At 31.3% G+C, this 25,033-nt stretch overlaps 1 protein-coding gene across 1 annotated transcript in view; it reads left to right on the top strand.

The window, feature by feature from the left end:
* The window catches only part of LOC130900500 (latrophilin Cirl), a 267,383-nt gene that overhangs the window by 173,931 nt on the left and 68,419 nt on the right, over positions 1–25,033 (top strand). Inside the window, exon 3 of the mRNA XM_057811218.1 lies at positions 23,246–23,435. Coding sequence (XP_057667201.1) covers positions 23,246–23,435 — 190 coding nt within the window. The remainder of the gene's footprint in view (positions 1–23,245; positions 23,436–25,033) is intronic.

The following is a 25,033-nucleotide window of genomic DNA, read 5'->3' as shown; positions in this document are numbered from 1 at the left end:
TAATTACGCAACGGAGCTAAGGAGAAAGTTTCTAATGACTTAAGTTTCAAATACAGGATGAGGCAGGGATCGCATCCCTTTCTTAGGTGGTAAATTGAAATATAATAAGAAATATTTGAACAAAATTTTATTATGGTACAAAAAGGATGAAGCTGGAAGTTGTTTTTTAATACTAATTCCAGTGTGTTTTAACCAACACATCATTCAAGTCATATCCGTCAGTTTCAATATACTGCTGTAGTCTAGCTTTGACGTTATGCATAATCAGAGACTGAAGTAAACTCTTCATCTTCAGTTTCTGAAGACAGTGTAATTGTGAATCGAGAATAGCTATTCGTATATCACGAATAACTCAATAATAACAAAAACTAATGCATCAATTAGTTATACTTTATCAGCATAAACCACTTAGCCCCACTGCAAATTATCGAGAGGTGTCAAATCGCACAACTATTTTCGAAATAAAATTTTCGCAAATTTTAATGTGAACAAGTAAATGGCTCCTGTCACCATTTGACACGTAGCGCCTTTCTGTTTGAATCAAGTCTCGCCCGGGTCATTTTCATCATTATTGATCATATTGCGGTTATTGTTTGTAGTGAATTGGTTTTGCATTAAATGCAGCAATTGTTTATTAAAAAAAAAACACGTAAGTCAAAAATAAGCCTCATTGTTGAACATCGGATCAATTTCCACCTGCCCTAGAACCCAAGATCAATCCGACGAATACCAATGCATCAACCCACTGAATCTTATACAGGTTTAGCCCAAAATCTTTGAGCAAAATTTTGCACGTAGAGAAAGATATTTTTGCGACAGGCGTTGAGTTGATGAATTCGGGTTTACTTTCACAATTCAGCGGCAATATTCTCCGCAGTACGATACTCTTTTATTGTTTTGGTGTTATTGCATTATTTAGAACGTATGTGGTATGAAATCTATGGAGAGTTCGCCGGATGACTTGCTTAGATCGACGATTATGTACGACAAAACTATCGTCTATACGACGTACGATTTGTTGACTGTTTTCCAAAGTAAATCTGAATAAATTGGTAACGTTATTCAAGTGCTAAATCATTCGTGATGATTTGTCAAAGTATACTGATTATAAATGTGAAAATTGATCCTTTCAAAAGTTTCATCAGGCTGGTCTAAATTGTAATAAAATACCAATCTGTGTATTTAATTTCATGAATTGTCTAGAACGGATATTTGCGAAATGTCGAGGGGAGGAAAAGCATGCATTGATTACTAACATTTTTTCCGTTTCTTAATTTATTAGGTTATAATCTATATTTAATTAAAAATGGCTGAGATGTTAGTAATGCATTATAATTGATAAAATCAACTTCTATTAACAATTAAGTAATAAAGTATGAACGCAGCAAAAGAACGGGAAAATTTTTATTAAGAGAAATGTTGAATCTAAAATAATAAATAGATATGATTTTCGATTCAATAAGTTAATGTCAGAAAACACTATTACCCCACAAGAAAAAAGTTTAATTGCCTATTTGAATATAAAGTTACGTTAATTAAAGTCCCATGTATTCCGAGACTTTATTAATAACTTCTTTTTTTATGCCAAGCTTCGTTAAATGAAATGCGGAATTCACCTGATTCTATTTCTTAAACTATGAATGAATTTTACAGTTTACCAAAGGTGAAATGAAAAGTTACCCAATTAATATTTATAGGCATTTTCAAAGGAAGTTAACGCTGAATACACTAAATTACGATGATTTATTGAATTCATCACAGTTAGAAGTTCGAATTTCAATTCCGAATTTTTTTCAAACAAGCAACTCGCAAATAACCCTTGACACAATTATGTTATAGCTTACAGTTATGATATAGCTTTGTTTAAAATATTCGATCAATTTCAATATAGACTATACACACTAGGTATGATCAAAAGTTCAATGATTGTATTTTTATAGCGTGTGTTTTATTTACGGATGATCTTTTTCAAGCAGTATGCCTCATACCCTTTTGTATTAAGATAAGCAGTGGCTAATTTGAACCCTTTACTATTTTTCCGTCTGCTACATTTAGCGACAATATAAAAAAGACACATACATATTGTCATCATTTTTCAAAGACCCAACATTGCTAAGTAGGTACCTTCTAATAAATCAAAAGTGAATTCCTTTTCTCTAACTATTCCTTACGACAAATTTCTTATTAGTTCACTAGGGATCAACGGCATACTCTATTTTAATACTACGACAGTGATGTAAGAAATGAAGGGATCGTCAAACACGTACAAAAATCAGGCCAAGTCTTAGACTAGCTTGAAAGCTAGGTATTCTACAACTACATTTATTTCATTGTATTTGTATTCATTTGAACTTTGTAGGGGTTACGTATCATGGCCTTACGTATCAAATCGTACTTGACTATCTTCTTCTTTTAATGCTTATCCATTAATGGATGTTCGCGACCACATTTTTCATGGCTTCTCTATCTCTAGCGGTATGGATTAATGTCTGAATATCTTGTATACCCGTCCACTGCCTCACGTTCCGTAACCATGACATCCTCTTCCATCCCAATCCTCTCTTACCTTCAATCTTGCCCTCGACTATCAGCTGAAGGAATTGATATTTATGGCCTCGCATTATATGGCCAAGATATGCAATCTTTCGTTTCTCACGATGCTAAAGAGTTCACGGTCTTTATTGGTACGCATGAGAATATCCTCATTCCTCATTTTGGCAGTCCATGGTATCTTCAGGATTCTACGATATACCTACATTTCGAATGCCTCTAATTTGTTGATGTTTTTCACCTTAAGGGTCCAACACTCCATCCCGTAAAGAAGCACTGACCAAACGTAGCACCGCACAAATCTCAGTCTAAGATCAATATCAAAGTCGGTACATGTAAATACATTTTTAAATTTTATGAATGTACTTCGAGCTTGTTCAATCCGGCATTTTATTTCACCGTCCGACGACCATTCTTCATAGAGCCATGTTCCTAGATATTTAATTTTTTTTACCCGTTCTATAGGTTTTCCATTATATGTTACTCTAGATTTTCTAAACGTATTCGCTTCCCTAGTGATAATCATGAATTTAGTTTTTTTGATGTTGATGTTTAATCCCATGTTTTGGCTATGTCCGCCTAATATATATAAATTAGTTGTTGTAGGTCATCTATATTATCTGTAATCAGCACTGTGTCATCGGCGTAACGTATGTTGTTGACCCAGACTCCATTGACTTTGATCCCAATGTCTCTATCTTCAAGTGATTCTCGAAAGATGGCTTCAGAGTATATATTAAATAGGAGCGGCGACAATATACAACCTTGACGTACTCCTCTGCGAATCCGAACTTGCTCAGTTAGACCATGATTTACTTTGACTTGCGCTTTTTGGTGCCAGTACAGATTTTCGATACAACGAATGTCTTTTTCGTCCAAATCCAATTTTTTAAGGAGCTGCATAAGTTTGTGATGTTGAACTTTATCGAAAGCTTTTTCGCAGTCTATGAAGCAAAGACAAACATTTTTTCTTTGGTCATAGCAGTTCTGTACAAGGACCTGTGTTGCGACTATTGCCTCTCTTGTACCTAACCCCTGTCTAAATCCAAATTGCGAGTCGCTTATATTATTATCACATTTTCTATATAATCTCTGATGTATTGTTCTTAGGAATATTTTTAGGGAGCGGTTCATAAGGCTAATTAGCCTATGATCTTCACACTTTCTTGCGTTCGATTTTTTTGGGATAGGATACTTGACTATAGTGTGAATAAAATTCATTGATGTGAGTCCAATTTATTTTTTGATCCTAGTTTTGTTTCTATCGTCTGTAAAGATTTAATTCAATAATCATTACGGTATATAACCAAACAAATTATTGTTATTGTTATCTTTTTCGAAGAACGTTTCCGAATTATTAAATTCGGTAAGTAAACTCGAAGTGGTAGTAGAAGCTAGATATTCGCAATTAATAGTTAGATTGTCAACAATATATATCTATATACTCTAAATATTATTTGCGAATAAAACAAAACGTCGCCTCGACTATCGAGAATTTCGTGAGTTATTGAATTTTCCTTTATTTTTTTATTTACTGAAACTAGAAGGTGTCATCTAAAGGCTAATGAATTTTTACTTTTATTACTTCTAAGATGAAAAAATTTTGAAAATTGGAAATAAATAGAAGTTGGTTTGTATGTTACAGTATAACTTGTGTTCGTAAACTGCTGTAAAGATGTATGGAATTCTGGAAATATGTGTTATCGCCTTTACTCCTTCATAGCGTTCTATTATTGGACTATCGGTTCATGAAATCAGCGAACTCATGCTAAAGTTGACCAAAATCCAATCAAAATTTTTTATTATTAAATCAAGTCTTTATTTGATAGTACCTTGTAACCGTTCTATTCACACCTGAAACCGATAGGCTACAGAGAACTCAGCTTTCTGGTGAAATTAAATAATTGTAGTAAATGTAACATAGAAGTAAAAATTACCACTTAATAGCATTCTGCATCCCGTTTATTTCGTTCAAAGGGACAAGATTTGTTTTGAGAATAGTAAATTAGAAAGATTTATGCAAAAGTTTTCCTATGAATTCTCATTGGCAATTCTTATATTTTTTGAATAGTTTCTTTTAAAATAACAGTTAAACAGTTAATTTAGACGGTCTTTTTATGGTAGAAAGTCAACTTAGTTTGGTAATACTCTCTTGTATTACTCATTATTATTCATGCTTTTTAGTAGTTATGAATAACAAACGGCTATTCTAATTGAAAGCCAATTTCCTTTTAAAGAAAAAATTAGCGAGGTTTAAAACACTGCCTGACAGCAACTGTACAAAAAACTACTAAATATGTAAACCTAGTGTAAGAGGTATGTTTAAAATTGAACCCGGCGCTGGAAATATTAATCCTCATACACAATACAATCTTTCATAAATAATTTATTTTGAAATAAAGTATCGTAAAAAGTAAGTTGATGATGATAAATTAATAATGTCAACGAACTACATTAAATTTACATGTTTCTTTTCAGATGTGTTTGTTTACACACCCTCATAGAATTTTGTTTGAAGTTTTGGAAATACTTAAGAAATAACATCATCACCCATATAATGTCCACCAACAATATTCAACACTACACAGCTGTTTGATTTTCTCAAATTACAAAAGTATTGATCTGAAGCTCTCTTCAATTAATAATATTTTAATCGGAAATAATAGTTTTACGCAACAGTATCACCAGGAATCCGTTCAAAATGATAGTCTTGTGAATTTATACAAATCTAGCCTCTTCTCTATAAAACTTTCAAAGACTATCATGGTTCCAAGTCCATAACATTATTAAGAAGAATACGTCTCATTCTTATAGTTACTTATAGTACCGCTAGTATAATAGTTATCATGACCGCAGAATAGAATTTTATGAAATCATCTTACCAAATGTAGAGCAATGAAGCCAGGTTTTTGTTTAATACTACAGTTATTGGCCACAATTGTATATATTGTAGTGATACTTGACCTATATGGATGGGGAAGCACAGATCATGACACATAATATTTGGGCAGATATTATCGGCATCACTGTGATTGCATGTTTTTGTAGAAAGCAATTTGAATTTGTTGAGAAATAAAATAGGTAGACAGAAAAAATGCAGCTTAACAATTTTAATGACACTATAGTTGTTCTAAATGACTTGAATGAAGTCTTCCATGACACATACATTGCAAAAATGTGCACAATAGACTGTCAACGTATATTTGTTTTCTATCAGATGCCTGGAAGCACGCGAAAATCCTCGTAAAGTTCGCGAAAATCACCGAATGCTCGTTATTTATATTTGCACGAACAAAGAAATTCCGTATTCGTTCTTCTTCACCATAATTACTCGTTTTGTCCCATAATATCCTCCTAAGTACTTTTTTGTTAATTTTTTGTTAATTGTCCACATTTCTCTTTCGCTTTCTGTTTGTCTTATTGTTTAATATAATTGTAACTTTTTCTTTTTGTATGTTGTCTTCGGACTTATTTTATTTGATATTTATAGTACACTTCATTCCACCAGCTTTGCTTCTAAATTCTATCCATCATCGCAACCGTCTCTAATAACTATACCAAAATCTACATGGTTTTGGACTTGTTTTCAATATATTATTTTTTGCCTCTCTGATTTTCTTGGAAAATTTCTCATTCATCTTTTTCTGTACGATGTTGTCATTTTCATAAAATTTATCTTCGTTTACTTATAGATTCAATGTTTCTGTGAAAGCATATTCTTTTTAATCTTTATTACTCCATGATGTTGAAAGTTGTGATGCACTGTGATACTTCATATTTATGGCTCGTTAAATGTTTATAATAGATAGGAGGTTCTTATGTAGAGTAACGAAATATACATTTTCCCCTTTAATATTTTCCCCACCTCTTTGAAATTATTTCGCGTTTTAACGCCAGCACTGTGAGATTTGACACCTGCAATTAATCAATGGGGATTCAGATATGGTTAGTTTACATACGTGAGTGATTCAAAGGTGTGAACGGAGATTTATAAGTGTAATTAGAATTTTATACCTTTCATACCAATAATGGTAATAGCGGGATAAACTTGATCTAGATATTTCCTCTGTTATGTGTTTTTGGAATAACCTGTGTTTTAATCGGAAATAATTGGACTTAATTTTTGAAATTTGGAATTTTGTTTACATTTCATTTAAGTATTAGCCCTTACGATCGGTATCAACGCTTTACTATGATTTAAACTGACTAAATTGTACCAAATATCAAATCACAATACGAAACGATTTTAGTGATAAAAAGAAAATAAAACAAGTGATTATTCGCTGAATAGTTAAGCTAAAAATTTATTCTCTTGGATAAATGATCTTGTTATTTGTTCTGTTAATGCGTTTTTGTTTGACTTAATTCCGATTTTTATCAAAATATCATATAACATTAATATTCTTATTAATGAATTAATAGATCAGCTATCACCGAATATCAAAATATATTCTGTTTTAACCACACGCGTTTCGACAACCAAGTTATCGTCTTCAGACAAAAGGTAAACTGTGGCTGTGAACTAAGTTAACCTTTGACCTCTGAAAACGGTGACTTCGTGCGTAAGACAGTATCATTTTGGGTGTTTATAGCTTTGTTGGCACAGTAGTCAGAAACAGTCCGACGCATGAGCACTCGTGTTTTGTCGTTCGTAGAACTAAAATTCCTCACTGCTGATTAATATTCAGGCGTTCGCAGAACAAAATATTGTAGTTGGATACCGTTTTCTGACTGTCAGAACAGTCCGGGGATTCGTAGGAAATTTTGAGTTGGAGACTTAAATAATAATTAGAAAGTTTTTCTTGATTTGGGATTTGAAATAGTGTAAGTTTAATATTATTAGTGAGTTGAATTTTGAATGGGTTTTCCCATAGTTGGAATGAATTCAAATTGTTTGCATAATCTAACATGTGCGAATTTGTATAATTGCAATAAAACTAATACATTTCCAATTAATTGGCCCTATTTACTGTGAACATATTCGTAGAAAAATATTATAGATTTGTTTTGCTAGAATAAATAAAAACATATTTGGATTTATTGATATCAAAAAAAACCATTAATTATTTTTTAAAAAAATGAGATCTAGTATATTTTTAGATTAAATGCTCAAAAAATAGGTACAACATTTGTTAGAAAATTTGTCGTTTTTTCTATTAAATCATTTGTTTTCATGAGGAGATTATTGTTTATTCTCAGTATATCATTTTTTTTTTCTAGTTTTTGCTTCTATCAAGATTATTTCCCATATTTCCTTGAAATTTTCAATTTGGAATGCACCAACTACAATTTTATATTTCTTCAACAAATCCAACAGTTTCAGGGTGTCCTAGGGTTGTCCATACATATGTTCTGCCACTCATTTCCATTGTAAATATGTTTTCCTCGCTTTGTATTAGCATCTGAGATGATGTAGATTCCACTCTTGAAGGTCCTGGTTTATTAAATATAATAAATTCAAACATTTCTCTATGTAAAAAAACTTTCATAGATAACTTTTTGACTAGATAATTAACTATTACGAAAGTACTTACTTTCCATATTAAGTTTCGAATAAAACAAAATTTAAATTTTAAAACAAGAAATTTGAATGTAAATGAAGAAACTTTAAACATAAACTGTCAACACAAAAATCAAAGAGGGTGTGTTTATAGCGTGGTCTTTTTCTGGTTTTTTGAATTGACAGATCAAATCTGTTCGCAGAGCACAAGAATTAGAAAAAAGTCACGGACTTTTTTCAAACTGCACTTGGGCAGAAAAAAGTTTCCAACTTGTTCGGGATTTGCCTGTGCGTACAAGTCTAATGTTGAGGTGGGAGTAAATAGTGTGTATAATTATCACTAACGGTTTAATAAAGATCTTCGACCCTCAATTGTGAAAACTTAATTATTTACAATCACATTGATATTTATAGAATATGATCATAAATCTCATTCTAGTAGTCTTTTATTACTGATAGATATGTTATTTTTTTGTATATAAACCCTTTCTGAATAGTCTCTTGTTTGGTATTTAATTCTGTTTTAAAAATTTTCAAATTTGTATAATCAAGCCTTTTTTATATTTCAGGAATAATGGAGTTTTTTTGTCGATTTGCATTCTGTGTAGTATTGAACTTCGTAATTATAACACAATATTTCCAGCAGTGATGATTTAATAAATAATTAGTCATACGATATTGTTGATATGACAAAGCAGATTATGTGTCATTGTTGCAATTCAACGATAAACCTCTATTCATAAACTCGGGAGTAAGGCATTTCAAGGTTTACCAGAATAAAATCATCTAATTTAATACGAATTATAAATAATTATACGAAGTCCTGATAGATAAAGTGGTTTTCTTGTTCGTTCAACGTTAAAAACAATGATTTGTCGGTACAGATTTTCTAATTATTAAAACATAATTATGCCTTGAACACTTTAGAATTTCATGTTTAATAATTATGTACGCTCCAATAATGCTCATTTAACACTATGCATGTCAGTACTGGTAACTACCAGATATTTATAAAATTAATAACATTACCATTTCAGAATACACCTTTAGGCAACTTTTAAGTAATGGAAATATTAATGTTTTATTTATATGGAACTAATAGCGTCTGTGATAAGTTTATATTATGTTCATTAGAAGCTGTAGCTATTATTTTTGTAAAGGTCAGTAAATTTATGTTTCGTATAATGTAAAACTGTCCTTGGGTGTTTTCAAAACACTTGTACTAATTTTTTATTGGTTAATATGTCGATACCTTATTTTTAGGAAATTTTCCCTTTTTCAAGGGCCACAGAGCCGTGTCTACTGTTTTGAGTTTAAAAATACTGAACTACGATCATGCATATTAAGTATATAAAAGCACAAATGTGACTACCATCTCGATTGTATAATTAAACAAATTGCGGTTGCTACAGCCACAATTGTATATCTGTGCAATCAAGTTAGTTCTAATCTTTTGTGAAATACTCACGGCATACCACTTCTAGGTTTCAATCAAACGAAACTTTGATATTTCCATCACATCGGCAGTCTTATTTGTTTTCCGACAGGAACGCAGCTTTTTCACTTTCCATAGAACTCACTTCAATATGTTTGATCTGACAAATTCGTAAACGACTTTTTCTGATCTTGTGAAATTGTCGGCAGTTCTTTTTCTTATTAACGATAAATAATATGGTTGTTATCCATTTTCAGATGTTTTATATTTGTTGTGCAAAAATCTGCCAGTTTGTGATCTCAAGACGATCTCAAAAGACGTAATCTGTTTGCATACTATTGTGCTTGTCCTAGATATAGAGCAAATAATTTTTCTCCTAAACTTTTGAATAAACATATGTTTATCATTATTTTGTGATTGTCATAACAAAATATGTTCATATTATGACTATAAATTACATGTTATCTTGTGGCAACTGCTATAGATGAATCGCAAAGCTTAGTTCATTTAGTTAGAGACCTCATCAAATTTAAGTCAATTATACACTAAAATTCTAACGTAATACAACACTTTATAAGCCCGCGTGCAGCACAAGTCAGTGCCATATCGACATATCGACTGTCTGTGTTTATATATCGCGATCACAATACATATATTTTTATTTGAAAATTTATGAACATAGATCGATTTCAAGATTTTCGTATCAGTTGCCTAGAGACGCATCTTTCGATTCCCTATAGAATGACATGCAAAAATCAAAAAGGCATTTTTTGGACTTACCAGAACAGATGATATCACTGTTATTGTTTTCGTTACTACCAAGCTTGAGAAGCTTTGGTACCTGCTGCATTAAGGTATTTATGTTTGAGGGACACTACATTTGTTCTTGTTTAAAAACTGCATAAAAACAAGATTTATGTTTTGATCCAACTCTTTTTTTCGTGGAAAAACATATTATGCAAGTAGAGCAACGGCTTAAAACAGTTTTTTCAGACTCTGATCCATCAGCAACAACGGTTAAAACGTGGTATATTGACTTTGAACCTGGTAGAGAAATTACCGAAGCCCTGGTCGTCTGAATTCGTAGTTACTTAAAAAATATATAAACACTCAAATTCGACTGGTGACTGGTCATAAAGATCAACAGTGAATATAACATAAGATTATTGGATGGGTTAAGTGCAAAAATGAAGAAAGAACTACCTTAAATGCAAAACAAATCTTTTCCAGTGATTACTTTTTATAGACCTCAAAAGAATGCTTCAAGGAAAAAGAGTTGGCTCCAGTGAAGAAGTGATTGCCGAGGTTTTCAAAGCAAAAACGACTGAAAAGGCGTTAGACAGGTGTAGGAGCATTCGAGTACCTACATTGATTACTCTTAAAAGGCGTGCTTTATCAGACCTAGATCCGTTTTTTACGAAAAAATTTCAAGTTTAAGTCGGATTTAAAATTTTGACAAAAAATTATAATATTAATCATGGTCAGTTATGCATGAATTTACAAACAAGTACTGAAATACTGCATGAGTATTTCAGTACAGTAATAAATGTTTTTTTTAATATTATTAAGTTAAATAGCAAAGACACCTAAAAAATAAATATTTATTGCTGTAGTTTTGGTTTTTAGTAGCTCAATTTCATTTTAAAATAATGCATTGATGTTTATATTGACTAGGCCATTTTCCTAATATATGCTTTATCTGTTTTTTACCAATATTTTATTATAAATTTACAAACAAGTTCTGAAAAACTGCATGAGTGGGTAATGATAAAAACACAATAAAAATATTGTGTGTGTCACAGGACACAACGTTCCTTTATTTCATGGACCTGTGTAGTATTTGAAAGAAACGCCAATCTAAATAACAAAATTCCTTCAAGTAACATCAGTCTAGAATTTAAACGAGCCAAGAATTTTAATAATTTAAGATGAATTATGTTTTCCCGACCACAATGCTTAGTTCTTCTCTATTGGTGTAGAGGAAAAATAAAATTCCGGAAAACACATTATAGGATACCCTTGCATAAATATTGTTGAAGCGGGAAAAACAGCAGTAAATAAGCCATGTCTTACCCCATAAACCAGATCTTTACGTGAACGTGAGAACGTTCCTGGAGAAACACGCGTAGTTGGAATACGAAAATGTCAGGAAATCCTTTGTTGTTCTAAACGCGTATCTTACTAAATTTATTACAATTAGAATTATATGTAGTTGTTGATTTAAAAATATAAATGCATATATATATAATTTACTAATTTATACTTTCATACCAGAAGCTTTTTCCTCTTATTATTTAGATTCAAATAATAGAGAAAATACATTGATAGTTATCTATCGATAAAAACATATTATATAAGAAAGCTACTGTTCGTTGCATAGTTAATGTGGAAAAGAATTCATGATACTGACACCAGTAAGCAGTATATATTCGTTTAGTATAGCAAAAATACGTTTTTCCGTAGTACCTCATTTGTTTCTCACAGTTCAATACTAATAATTCAATGAAAATCTGTCTTTTATAAATTGGGTCAGGACAAATTCTAAAAATAAAAATTTGGAGTGCCACATGCCAGAAGGCAATCACACGTAGTATTTTGCTTAACAAAGGCGCTTTGGGTTGCTTCCCTTTGAGGTAACTGTAGAGCACAATACAGATATAGGCTTTAGTGTAAATAATATGTAATGATTGCAAGATCAGTACACCTTATAAATTTAGGAAAATAGGAGTAGTAATAAATGTATCATAATTTCATTGGATTTAACGTTGTTATTTTTATAGTTTCAACAGTTGAACAATTCAACTAGTTTTTTGTGGCCATTTCATCAATAACGTAATGATCATCTTTGTGTTGAAGAAGCAAAATATATTATATGTAATTCATAAGTATGTTTCTTCCCTCATTCAAAACGCTTTTTTCCGATACCCATGTAGTGACTTACAGGCAGAGATATCTGTCACGTAGCCTCTAATAAACGTTGAAAGACCACAACTTTTCCTTCAAATGTTCAATGCAAACACCTTTCCTTACCATTTACCATGACTTCTGCAACTAAAAAGTGTATATTTTCCAATAAGCTTAATAGATATTCGCGAAAGGACTCAACAACATAACATCCACTAATACTAAATGACGTGAAACAGTAAAGTCAACCTATACTACGTTCAAGGAAAATCGGAAATCGTAATTATTATTGATATTTGCGAGCTCGATTGTCTTCATTGTTAAATCTACACCATTGGTTATCTCTATGTTTGAGAACTGCCATTCGTTTCCTTGCAGTGTTGCCAAGTGTTCTAATAATAATAATTATTAAAAAATGGAATTAGTTTGTGCTGACAAAATCATGACTTTTTATTAAATGAAACATTATGGAAATAAATTATGGTCAAATACAAAATAAGAAATATGTATGAATGTAAAACAATAATAAAATTTTACTTACAATAATTAATTAATATTTCCGGTGATTTTGATATTATTAAAGTCTGTAAAAATTTTTAAACTCATGGAATTCAAAATTCAATATTCAAATTGACGTTGGTAGAAATATTGATTAATAAAATTGAAATATTGATTCTGGTTACTATAGGAATTTTCATTAATTTTTAATTGGTTAGATTATGAATGACGTTGAATTTTTATAGGTTAGATAAAGATAAGTTTTAGTGAATGATGTTTAATATTGATTGGTAAATTTATGGACAACATTAAATTTCAATAGGTTAGGTCGTTATGAATTTAGTTGGCTAGAATATAAATGAGAATAAATTTTATAGGTTAGGTCGTTATAAGTGAAGTTAAAATTTATAGGTTAGGTGAGGTAAGTTGATTGTTAATGGCGTTGAATTTTCATAGACTTTGTTTTTTCGAAATCTAAAAGATATGCTTAAATTACACTAAGGTTATTTAAATCAATGTTCTTATTAATGCATTGATCATTTTGGGCAATAAATGTTGTTTTTAAAAATAAACGTTTTTTTCAGTTTTCAATCAATGCATTAAACTGACTCGAATAACCTTAGTGTAATTTATATATATAAAATTATCTCCTGACCACCTATATTCCCACATTGACTATACAGAAGCAATGTCTGTAGGTGTAGATATACTAAAGAATATGCCTGATATTTGTACCAAACAATAGTGATTTATGTATCAAGACACTAAAGTCATACTTTTTATCACGAGGCTGGAGATTATTTGATGAGGCGTTTAGCAGAACAACTAAACTAGTTCCGCGACAAGAATAGTTGTATAGTTGAAGAATATTTTTTTTTCAACAATTGACATGCAAATCTGGTTTCCTTTCATTTATTCATATTAATAGTAATAGAACAGTTGGAATTATTGGTAATGTTAAAAGATTGTAAGCTAGTTGACTTGTAATCGACTGCAGTCGAACATAAAGCGGATGACAGTTGAGTTACTTCAGTGCCTATGCACTAAAAAGATTTCACCGCCGATTTTTATTGACCAATCGGCATTAACGTTTCACTTTACTGCGGATTTAAAGAAAATATTCAATTTTCTGTACACAATCCCGCATTCAAAATCAAAATTCGGTCTGCCAGCATAGTCGCTAGTGTTGAAATAAATCGAGTATTCGTTTATTAAAGTAATCGACATCACTGGTTTACTGAAATTAGTACTCGAGTCACGGTTTCTATTGACTTGATTTACTTGTTTTGTTGGTTTTTGCGGTATAGCTTTTCCGATTATTTTGTATATGTTATTTCAGTAGTAGAATTCATTAACTTAGATTTTTGGAATAGTTGAATATTTGCATATATATTATCATCGTTTGATTATCTTGATTAATAGTTTGACCTTATGCCAACTATGTATTTTCTTTAAAATTAAAATTGGAATAAACTTATTTTTAGGTTCTGGTTATACTGGAACTTTGACATACTAAAGTAAGCACTCGATTCTATACGCAGTGAGCGAACTTAATATATTATTATTCCATTATTATTATTGTTTACTGCCATTTCTTAGTTTTAAAGTTTGATCGATTCTTTTCTCAAGAGTAATAGTCGCCACCATTGAATGTTCATGAAAGGTAGGTGCAAAGAGCAACGTTATCGGGAATTATTGACGTTGTTGATATATGTAGTTATTTAACAAAAAACAGTTAAATGATTTATTTTATGTATAATTCTTAGAACGTATATTGTTTTAACATTAGAAATAATTCCCACAACAACTGAATTGACAAAAAAAAATGCATTTTGTTTACCTGATAAAAAAGGCTTCAATCGAACGAAATTAACTATGCAATAGTAAAGAATCTATATAAAACACATACATGGATCAAATAAGGTCTCAGTAAGTCCAAAATTTGACATGACTTATAGAAGATGGCTTATGAAGTTCTGAGTAAAAAATATCGAGTTATCGACATGGATTGAAATTTGATTGAGGTTACTAGAGTTCAACTATGATACCACATGTTTAAAAAGGTTATATATAAAAATAATAGAATGGGCAGTGAAACATACAATTTTGAGAAAAAATGGTTGGCGCGAAATGTCAATATTACCGTTATGTTCTCTTTTTCAAAGCATTTCAGTAGCCATTGGAAAGTAGTGTGACTAAGTACGATCTTTTGTCGTGTAGGCAGTTTATCAAAGTGGTGGTTATACGGCCGCTTAACGTCGCTTCCATTTTAATTTCCAAATTGATCGTGCCTTTTGTTAACTCAAAATCAATCTTATGAGTTCAAAACTTTGAGAGTTTGGAGTGGAATCATAGACCCATCCTTTTTTGAAGATGAAACGCGACGAGCTATTACCGTGAATGTGTGAAATGTTACATTCTTCATTCTTCATGGACTGAATGATGAAATCTTACTTCAGCAAGATGTGGCAACAAACAACCCTTATGATCATTAATTTCATCAACGAAGTTTTCCCAAATCCCGTTCACCTGACCTCACAGTATTTTACTTTTTCTTATGGGGCAATCTAAAGAGCAACATTTTCAAAAAACGGCCTCCTACTTCTGAAGAACTAGAAGCAAGAATTTGTCATAAAATCGAAAGAATATATTAGCATAAGCTAGTAATTAAATGGAGAAATTTATTGATTGCCTTCAAGAATGCAACCATCAAAATGGACAATGTTATTTTGAAATAAAAACGTTACTTAAACGCTGTTTAATAAGTAAAATACACACGTTTAAAGATTTAAGAGATCGCAGGTGTTGTTTAAATATGCCAGTTAAATCATTGAATGCTTCTAGTCTAAAGACGGTAAAGATTGCTTTGCAATCGTGGCAGTGTTTCATGTTCAGAAATAATTTTACCAAGTTTAGTCTAACATTCTTTGATATTACTCAATTCTTCATCACGAATATCTATGTTCTCACAGTCTATTCAATAGTTGGTCATCCGAGACATATATTCATCCTTCAGTGAGAGATTCTACACGTATTATAATTTCCAAAATATCGGTAGACTCGTCATTCGACACTCGGTTGTTTAATGTCATTAGCGTCAGTTGGAGGTGCCTTGGTAGCTGATTCCACAGGCTTGCACTTCTCAAAAGACAGGCGTTCTAGACGTCTGCAGACGAACTCAGTATTCATGAGTCACGTCTGTCTGTCGAGTGGGTCGAGTGGCAAATATTGCTCTAGGTGGGATTATATTGGATATCTCAGAAGAGCATTTACCGTTGTAGTATCGGTAAAATAAATTCAGGTCACCTCTGGATCGCCTAAAATTCGAATTGCTCTCGTCTGCATTGAGTCGAGCATGCTTAGGGTATGCTTGGGAGCGGAGCTCCAAATATGCAAGCAATACTCTAAAAATAGACTAATAAGGGCCTTATAGAGGGTTAGAAGTTGTTGCGGAATATATAACTTGCTCTTAACGAGGGCTCCAAGTTTAGCTTAGCTAATTCGTGACTATGTCAGCACATATTGCTCCAACTCCTCCAACTTCAACACCTAACGATCGATTTTGCGGTGATAATGATATTTTATGTCCAGACAGGACCAAATCCAGGACCGGCTGACGTGATGAACAATAAAGTCACTTGCGACAACAATATCTGCCTTTGGGAGGTTTGATTGCAGATGATCGATTTTATCGGCAGTTTGAGAATAAATGCCTGTGGCGGACTAGCAATGAGCAAAAGATGAACTTTGTTTCTAATTTTTTCGAAATATGTTACAATTATGTCAAAAAATATTAGAGTAGTACACTCGCACCTTGGCGAGATCAATTGAAGATTTCAAGACAATTCATTCAGTTAAAGAACATTCGGGAAGGAGTCAATATAGTTGTGCAGAATTATTATAAAAAGAGGGAAAAAATTACAAATCAATGGATCATTAAAATTACCCCAACTCCAGTTAATATTGGCTAGGTATGAAATAATATAATATTTGGACATGGCAACATAGTTTGAAATAACAAGTTGAGTTTTTTTATTTATAAATAAGAATAAATTATTACAATACCTTCAAATATGATGAGATATCATCGGTTAACGCGACCGTGAAGACGATGAATCACTATACAGAATTCTGATTTCCGACTGTAATAGCTGTCAGATAACTGAAATAGAAATTACCTACTTTAGCTGGCATAGCAAAATTGAGTTTTTTAAACCACTACAAACAATCAAGGAACTTATAAATTCAATTACTGGACAAACATGGAACATATCTGTTTCTCAATTTTTTGTTTATTTGTTAGCTATTTAACAGTTCATTCGGCTTTATTCAACTTTCGATTTAAATTATCAAACAAACATTAAATTTTACTGTCATTCCGGTGAGCTGCATTTAGTCTGTATAAGAGGCCAAAGTTTGTGATAACTTTTTGTAAAATTCAGAACAGAATAAGGTTCGTGCTATTTGTCAATTAAGGAATAAGAGATAGGGTGTATCGTGAAAGAAATGCTGAAAAGACGGCAGGAATTACCGATAAAAAGTATTCTTTTCGCTATCAATTGTTTTCCTCGTTATATATAAAATATGAATTTATTATGTCAGGAGAGAATGGGGAATGTATAAACTGTATGATACGTTCCATTTTCTTCCCACAAAGGAATACTGGAAAATTCAAAGTTGATTTTGTTTATATTAATTCGTTTTACTTGTCGTAAATTAATTAAATTTCTTCTAGACTTTTTCTCATTATCAGATATGTCACTTCCAAATGGACATATATTTGAAATAAATACTTTGAGAATATCGGACAATAAAACTAGAACTGGACTCTCATGCTTTCTTCGACATTTACAACCGAGAAGTGTTCACTGATGTGCCAAGTCATGATTAGTGCTCTTCAAATGCAATTGTTTTTCTATGATTTTCTAGTCGGTCCTTCTAATTTTTTTTGCTGTTCACTAACTAACAGCTAACACCTAACTTGAACAACTGATTCATTCAATATCTGCCAATCAATGAACCCAAAGACAAAGCCTATAATTCGTAGGCGATGGGCCACATGATTTTCTTTGGAAGGACATAGCACAAAATTTAAGTGCAAATTGTAGATGAGATTAGATTATTTGGACAGTCATTTTGGTTTTCCAGTCGCTCTGCACTTATTCCTAAGTACTAACTTTCTTAGCGTCTTCCATTTTTACAAACCTATATTTGTTGTGTCACCAAGCGAAGGAAAACAAAGATGATGACGAATAAGTCCCAGCTATTCGTCGACAATCAGCGGCGGTTGAAGAAAATGATTTTTTCTGCAAAGAAAAAAATTAACAATATTTTCTCTTCGATGGACTTGTTCAATTTTTCAAAAATCATTATCTTCACCGGATAAATCACCTTGAATGTTCTTAAAGGAACATATTCCTCTATAATTTTTGTTTTTTATCGTTACTTAGTTACTTTTGCAGAATTTGATAATAAAAAAATTATTACCATCAAATATTTTCACAACTTAATAAACATTTTTCGTGTTAATTCCTTATTTACATTTGCAAATCTAGTGTTACTCCAGAGTGTTTCAAAAGATAACATTCAAAATATTTTTCTGTTTGATTTAGTTTTTTTATAGTCGGAAAATTGGTATGCTTCGAACTAATTTATTTATAAACATTCTTTGCATATATTATATTTCAAATGAACGGTGTTTTTATTAGGTTTATTAATCAGCTAATAGAGCTGGAACCAGGAGCAACTTAATAATAAATATTTCCAATACCTATTATCAAGATACTATTTCAATTTCCCAAATAGGTTGTCAGATATATTTTCTTGTTATTGCTGAGCTTAGTTCGTGACGTTCTTAGAAAGATAGTTTGGAAATATAAAACAATATATTCATAATTCAGGAATAAGGTGTATAAAATTGCCGAAGAAAATTAATTTGAAAAATTTCTATTAATATACCTATACGTCTCAGGATTCTTGTAGTTTTGTACTTATACTGGTGATGTTCAAAAAGTAACATGGTTTGATATAGAAACTAACTATAATTGCGGATATTTATCATTAAACGGTTTGTAACAAACAAGATAATCCTTTGGCGTTATTGTCAAACAACTTGAAACAAAACCCTAGATAATTCAATGCGAACCATTGAACATACTATTGAATTTGACCCATATTATGTTTGTTTTCCAAGTGGAAGGTGAAGTGATCGATTATGTATGTTTAGAACTGTGATAATATTTATTATCGGTCTGGCTTCCATGTTACTACAAGTATTTATATATTAAGAGGATTTCTCTGTAGAGAACTTACGAGAGCGATTCCAAATATTCTAAACAATACACAATTTTTATATAAAAACTTTTGTTTTTGTCTTATAATGTAAGTTTTGCTTGCATAGATCACTAAATACAAAGATCAGAAACTAATTTTTTAGTACCAGGTGTACATATAATACGTGAAAACATTCTCTGTTGGTCGGTTACAGCCTTATGAATGGTTTCGAACTTATAAAATGACTTCCTCCCAAGACATATTTGGGACAAGGAAAAGTCTCGAGATTCAAATCACGATTTTTTATGATTAGCAATCTTCTCAGCATGATCAACGTACATGTTTCTTCGATTGTTCTTGTGTGTAGTTGTTAGGTTTTCGACACATTTTGAAACAAATATTTCGCATCCTCACATTATTTGACAAAACTTAATGTACGGTGAAAGTCTTTGAATTTAACTATCATCTTTATTATTAAAAGATTATCAAAAGAGTCTTGACTCGTTTTTTTTTATTGTTTTAGTTGTATATCTATTTTGCTTTTGTTAAATGTTGAATTTCTATATGATCTCTCTTCATAAAATTCGATAATACCGTATCTATTGTTTTGCTTCTAAAGATAGAATAGAATTGTACCATATAAATCAATTATGCCGCTACGACATGTAAAATGTTGATCATCAAGATCAAATGTGTCAAGTATATACCTGAAAATCATACTTCGACCCCAATCATACTCTAAAATGCGAAAATTGATTGACATGATTGTGTTAGAACAAGTTTTGCGGATAGAATCAAGTACTCGTAATTCCAAAAATAAACATCTCATCGGTAGCCCTGAGGATTACATCAGGTTTTGCAACTGGACCGACTTCTCTTTTTTAATTCGATGAATTTATATCTAGTTCTGCCGCATCGAAGCTAGATTTCAAGCTGAGAAGATAAAGAAACCGTGTGTACCAACATGTCAATTTCCATTTTTTATTGATACAACAGGTTTTTGCATATACGATTGTGATAAGGACTTCTTTAATGATTATTAAACAGGTTGTGTATAAAGGAACAAAAACAAGCAACTCAGAAACATGAATAAGTTTCACTCAATAATACACCGTTGAAATATGTGTTTTATTTATTCAAACGAGTTATTCAGATACAGGGGCATTTGAATCAATGTTCTGAACGAAACTAATTAAAGAAATGTAGTCAATTCTTCTCTTTGCCGATATCTTAAAATGACTGAATAGGATGCCTTTCCTTTCGAATATTTGGGTTTGTGTTTTAACATATATCAAGTTATTTATAAAAGGTTTAAAATTCAAATTTACTATATGAAGATTTTCCCTATTCATGTCAAAATAATAGCAACTCCAAACTTATTTAAAAGTATTATTCTTATTAATGTTATACAATTAGTGCCTCGGTCACATCCATGATTCACAGTATACAGTATTTTCCTGTGAACTGCATCTAAAAAACAAGGTTTCACTAAAAAGATGAGCCTGTAAATTTGGCGATATTGATATAACTGCCAGTCATTCACATGAAGTCATATATTACCGGGGTATTAGAGGAATGTGACAATGCACAGTGCCTTGCGTAAATAAATTTTCCAAAAGTTCTGTTAATAACATTCGCTGTTTTGTTATGTTCCATGATTATAGTATTGAAATTTTCTCACATGTTATTTCGATATCAGATCAATTTGGGCACAATAGAACTAACTAGGTTTGCCAGCACTCAAAATTGGGAATTGGTTTGAATTAGTCGAAATAATTTCCCAAGAGCAAAATTTTATGGCTCGCACCAATCATTTCTGGAAAGACGAGAAGACGTCGATCATCTGATCGGCTTTGCTCAGGGAGACCTTCAACCAAGTCGAAAGTGGAACATGTGAAGGGTCTTATAAAATTGGACTTTGTTGTAATAATACGAATAATGAGTGATCTGTCAAGTTCACTCTCAGCGTACATAAAAATATGATGAACGATTTGGAATTTTTGCCCGAAAGATGCCGAAGAACATCACCACTGAACAGAAGTACACTCGTATAAACGTGTGCGTTTGAACTTGTTTAAAGGATTTTCAATGATTTTCAATCTTGACTTTTGTTCTTGTGACTTTCTTTCTCCGAAATTGAAACATGTCTTGAAATGACGGGAACAATCAAGACTGTGACCAGCTAAATACCATTCCAGTTGAGGACTTCCAGTACTGCTACCTAGAGTGTGGACAACGACTTTGCTTGTGTCGAGCTATCCAAGGAAATACTTTTGGAGGAGATAATATTATTTTCAACGAAATTCTTAGTAAATTAAAAATTATTCTCACACTTCTAGATTTCAAAGGCATCAACAGCCGTCCAATATCTTTTGGAGTATAATAAGTGTAGATTTTCGCTGTCAATAATTCTCTAATGTCGTTTTTCATATAACGGTATATTATTGTACATTTTTCAATCAAATACTTTGCAAAAAAAATCATTTTTAGTATCAGAGCAACACTAAGGGTCTCTAAAATGTGCTAAATGTTCTCACTAACGATTGTAACATATTTTACACCACATGATTTAGCATAAACAACCATACAATTCAAGTATATTTGTCATTTGTTCAATAATAGTTTCTAGTTGATGGGCGCAGTTTCACTTTCAAAGCATTATCTTCTTATTGCATATCTTTAGCTTGCCTATTTTAGTATTATCCAAGGTCTTAAACGAATATTTAATAATACCATTAGAATGTTTTATAATTAAGTTGATTGTATTGTATGCATCTTGAGCAATGTGTTATTCACAATTGTCACCAAGCAGCAATATTTTTAGTATTATTATGTCACAAGATCGACCTTTAACGTAACTGAGTCCTACATATTTCGAAACATTAGGAATAGATATATGACCCCGAACAATTTACTTTACAATGAGTAATTTTAACACTGTGTTTTTAGAAAAAAATTTATTTATAATGAACCTTGTATTAAATATTCTGTCGTGATAGATAGGTGTAAATATAAATAGCAATTTCGCTTTGATTATCATTTAGATAAAACTTTATTCTAGGAATTACAGCTCATAAAACGTGTAACTACTGATAATAGCGCCTTAGGTGTGGTGATTTTACATTAGCACATGAAAATATTGCTTACAAAATTCTATTTTTTTTATTCTCTTGTTATTACATATTTTTTCCTATACTCATGGCACATTTAGACGAGTCTCACCCATATATTACTCGTTTATTTGGGCCAATCTAAAGAAAATTTTTGCTTGACAAAAATACTAGCAGTTAACCTTTTGTGCGATTATATAAAAAATGATGCGCAAATGAATATTGTGAATGTTTTAGAAATGGAAATGCAATTTCGGGTTCTTAATCAGTTACAATATATTCCTTCCTTCTTTATATTGAATACCTGCCGTGCCACAAATTACTTTTGTTTCGCGAGTTTTTGCTTTCTAAAAATCTCAAATTCAGAATCATGTTGCTGACTATTCCCGAAAATACAAATATACTAGAAAACTTTTTGACACCATTCTTGAGAAGGCCACTGGAGTGTAGATGCATATAATGAATCATATCGTTCTAGACTCACATCAGTCTGAATCCGTGGATCTCAAATGGTTTTATAAGATACAAAATAAATTATTCTTCTTTGGTTTACTTTGACATTTTACCTCTAACTCAGTTCAATTGGAGCCTTTCTAGTTTTAAAAGCTTTTATTTAGTGTTTCCTGTTTGTTGTTTCGTATGAAAATTAAAAATTGTAAACATAAGCCATTGTATAAACAATTAGGAAATTATGGCTGACAATTTCTTTGTTCAAGAAAAGGAAAGTGAGCCTATAACAAAAATAAAGCAAGTACAACAGCGCACAGAGATAACTGAAATATTTTGTACCTATACAATATAAATACGAGTACATTTTTGAATAGTTGTTACAGTAATTTTTGGAAATCGTAATAAACTATAAAAAGGTCGAATAATTATTTGTAACTTATTTAGACCGTGTTTAATTCATAACTTTCAAACCGAACCGTTCAAGTTTGCGTTTAATTCTATAACTAAGAATGTTATTTGTTTCAGAAATTCGATATGAGACTGCTTATGCTTGTGAAGGTAAAGTCTTGAAGATAGAATGCAAAGAAGGTGAACTTATCAAGTTAATACGGGCAAATTATGGAAGGTTTTCTATAACTATTTGCAATGATCATGGCAATACAGATTGGAGCGTCAATTGTATGTCACCAAAATCTTTGAGGGTCCTACATAGCAGGTATGTTAGATATATATTTTTAATACGCATATGTACTGCTAACTTTTGCTCACGTGTGGTAAAATTGTTATGAACTTTCTTATTACAAAGTAATGACGTAATTAAACGATTTGATGGGAAAAATAAGAAAATATGTATAGTAAAAGCTCAACTATATATATAATCAATTAAATTTACATATATCTGTTAAGTTAAAATCAATAGATTTCTAGTTATTTAGACCGTTCTTTCATGTAAACAAATCGCACAAAATACTGTTCTGGTTTTAAAAGAAGCTCTTAATATAGGAAAGCAGATTCAACAACAAAAAAATTATTCAGTATGCCACGTATTTTTAAGTTCTGAACAGGTTACAGCATTAGCGCCGGATTTAAAGTTTGACATGGAACACACATTATAGGGATAAATTATTTAACTTTAAGTTGAATAAGTGAATTTTTTTAGATATATATTGATTTATGTTATAGTGGAATGTTACTCAATTCATATGGCCAGGAAAATATTTGGTTTTACCTTCGTCATACGGTAAAAAGTATATCTATATGAATGATTTATTTACTCAATCATTTGAAGTTATGTGATTCATATCCCAGATAAAATAAGTTCATAAACTAAATTTTTTTCTATATGTATCTGTGTTTCGAAATTTTTCCACATTTTTTGTTCTATATCTATTTGTCTGTTGTGTATGTTGATATCATCATAATGATCATAGAAAATATTTCGTACTCATTGTCTTTTAATAATCTACATTATTTGAATCAACCGATTCTTACCTAAACGTTTTCTGTTGGTACTTAATAATTTCTAAATTGAATTAAGCGCTAGAAATCAACTGATGTTTCAAGATTTCTGTGTAGATGGAATGATGAATTACCACCGTGTAAATTCTATATTTGTTTTGAAGGATACCTGAAGGTACCTGTTTCGACGCCTGTGAACTTAATAATTGCCTGAATTCCACATTTTTGACAATTAATAAGTTCAACGGAAAATTGTATCATGGGTAGCTTCAATCGAATGAAATACTGCCTGTGTGGTGTAATACTCGGTGGTCCGATAAACAAAGAAAGAAAATTATCTCAATGAGGGACACCAAGACTAATAATGGGAAGAAATGCTTAACATCCTTTAACGGTTATCTGCAAAAAATTTCAAAAAGTCGTTCGAATCAGAACCGCATTAGACTTAATACAAAAGCGCCTTTGTAGAAGTTTCTCAATATTTTATCTCCAGAAAAAGAAAACTATGTTTTGTTTCGCATTATTTGGATAAAAATATATATTTCAAAGTGCTTTGCCCTCATCCTTCATAAGTAATTTCATGGATATATTTTGGGAAAATTGTAAATGTATATATACACTATACACTCTACTTAACATCTAAAATAACCAATCTCTTTATTTTAATAAATTGATTGTTCTCAAATATATTCATTTGAAGAATATTTTTAGAAATACATAATTTGCTCAAATCTGATGTTGATAGCCAATAAATTTGTAAATATAGCAATACGAGTATACCTTATCATGGTGTAGTCCAAGGTCTGGTAAATTTTTACCCACATTTTCAGGGAACTAAAAATAATTGGATAGAGA

This window comes from Diorhabda carinulata, chromosome 1 (assembly GCF_026250575.1).
Source record: "Diorhabda carinulata isolate Delta chromosome 1, icDioCari1.1, whole genome shotgun sequence".
Taxonomy (NCBI): Eukaryota; Metazoa; Arthropoda; class Insecta; order Coleoptera; family Chrysomelidae; genus Diorhabda; species Diorhabda carinulata.
The sequence above is the reverse complement of the archived record's forward strand: the minus strand, read 5'-3'. Positions and strand labels throughout refer to the sequence as shown.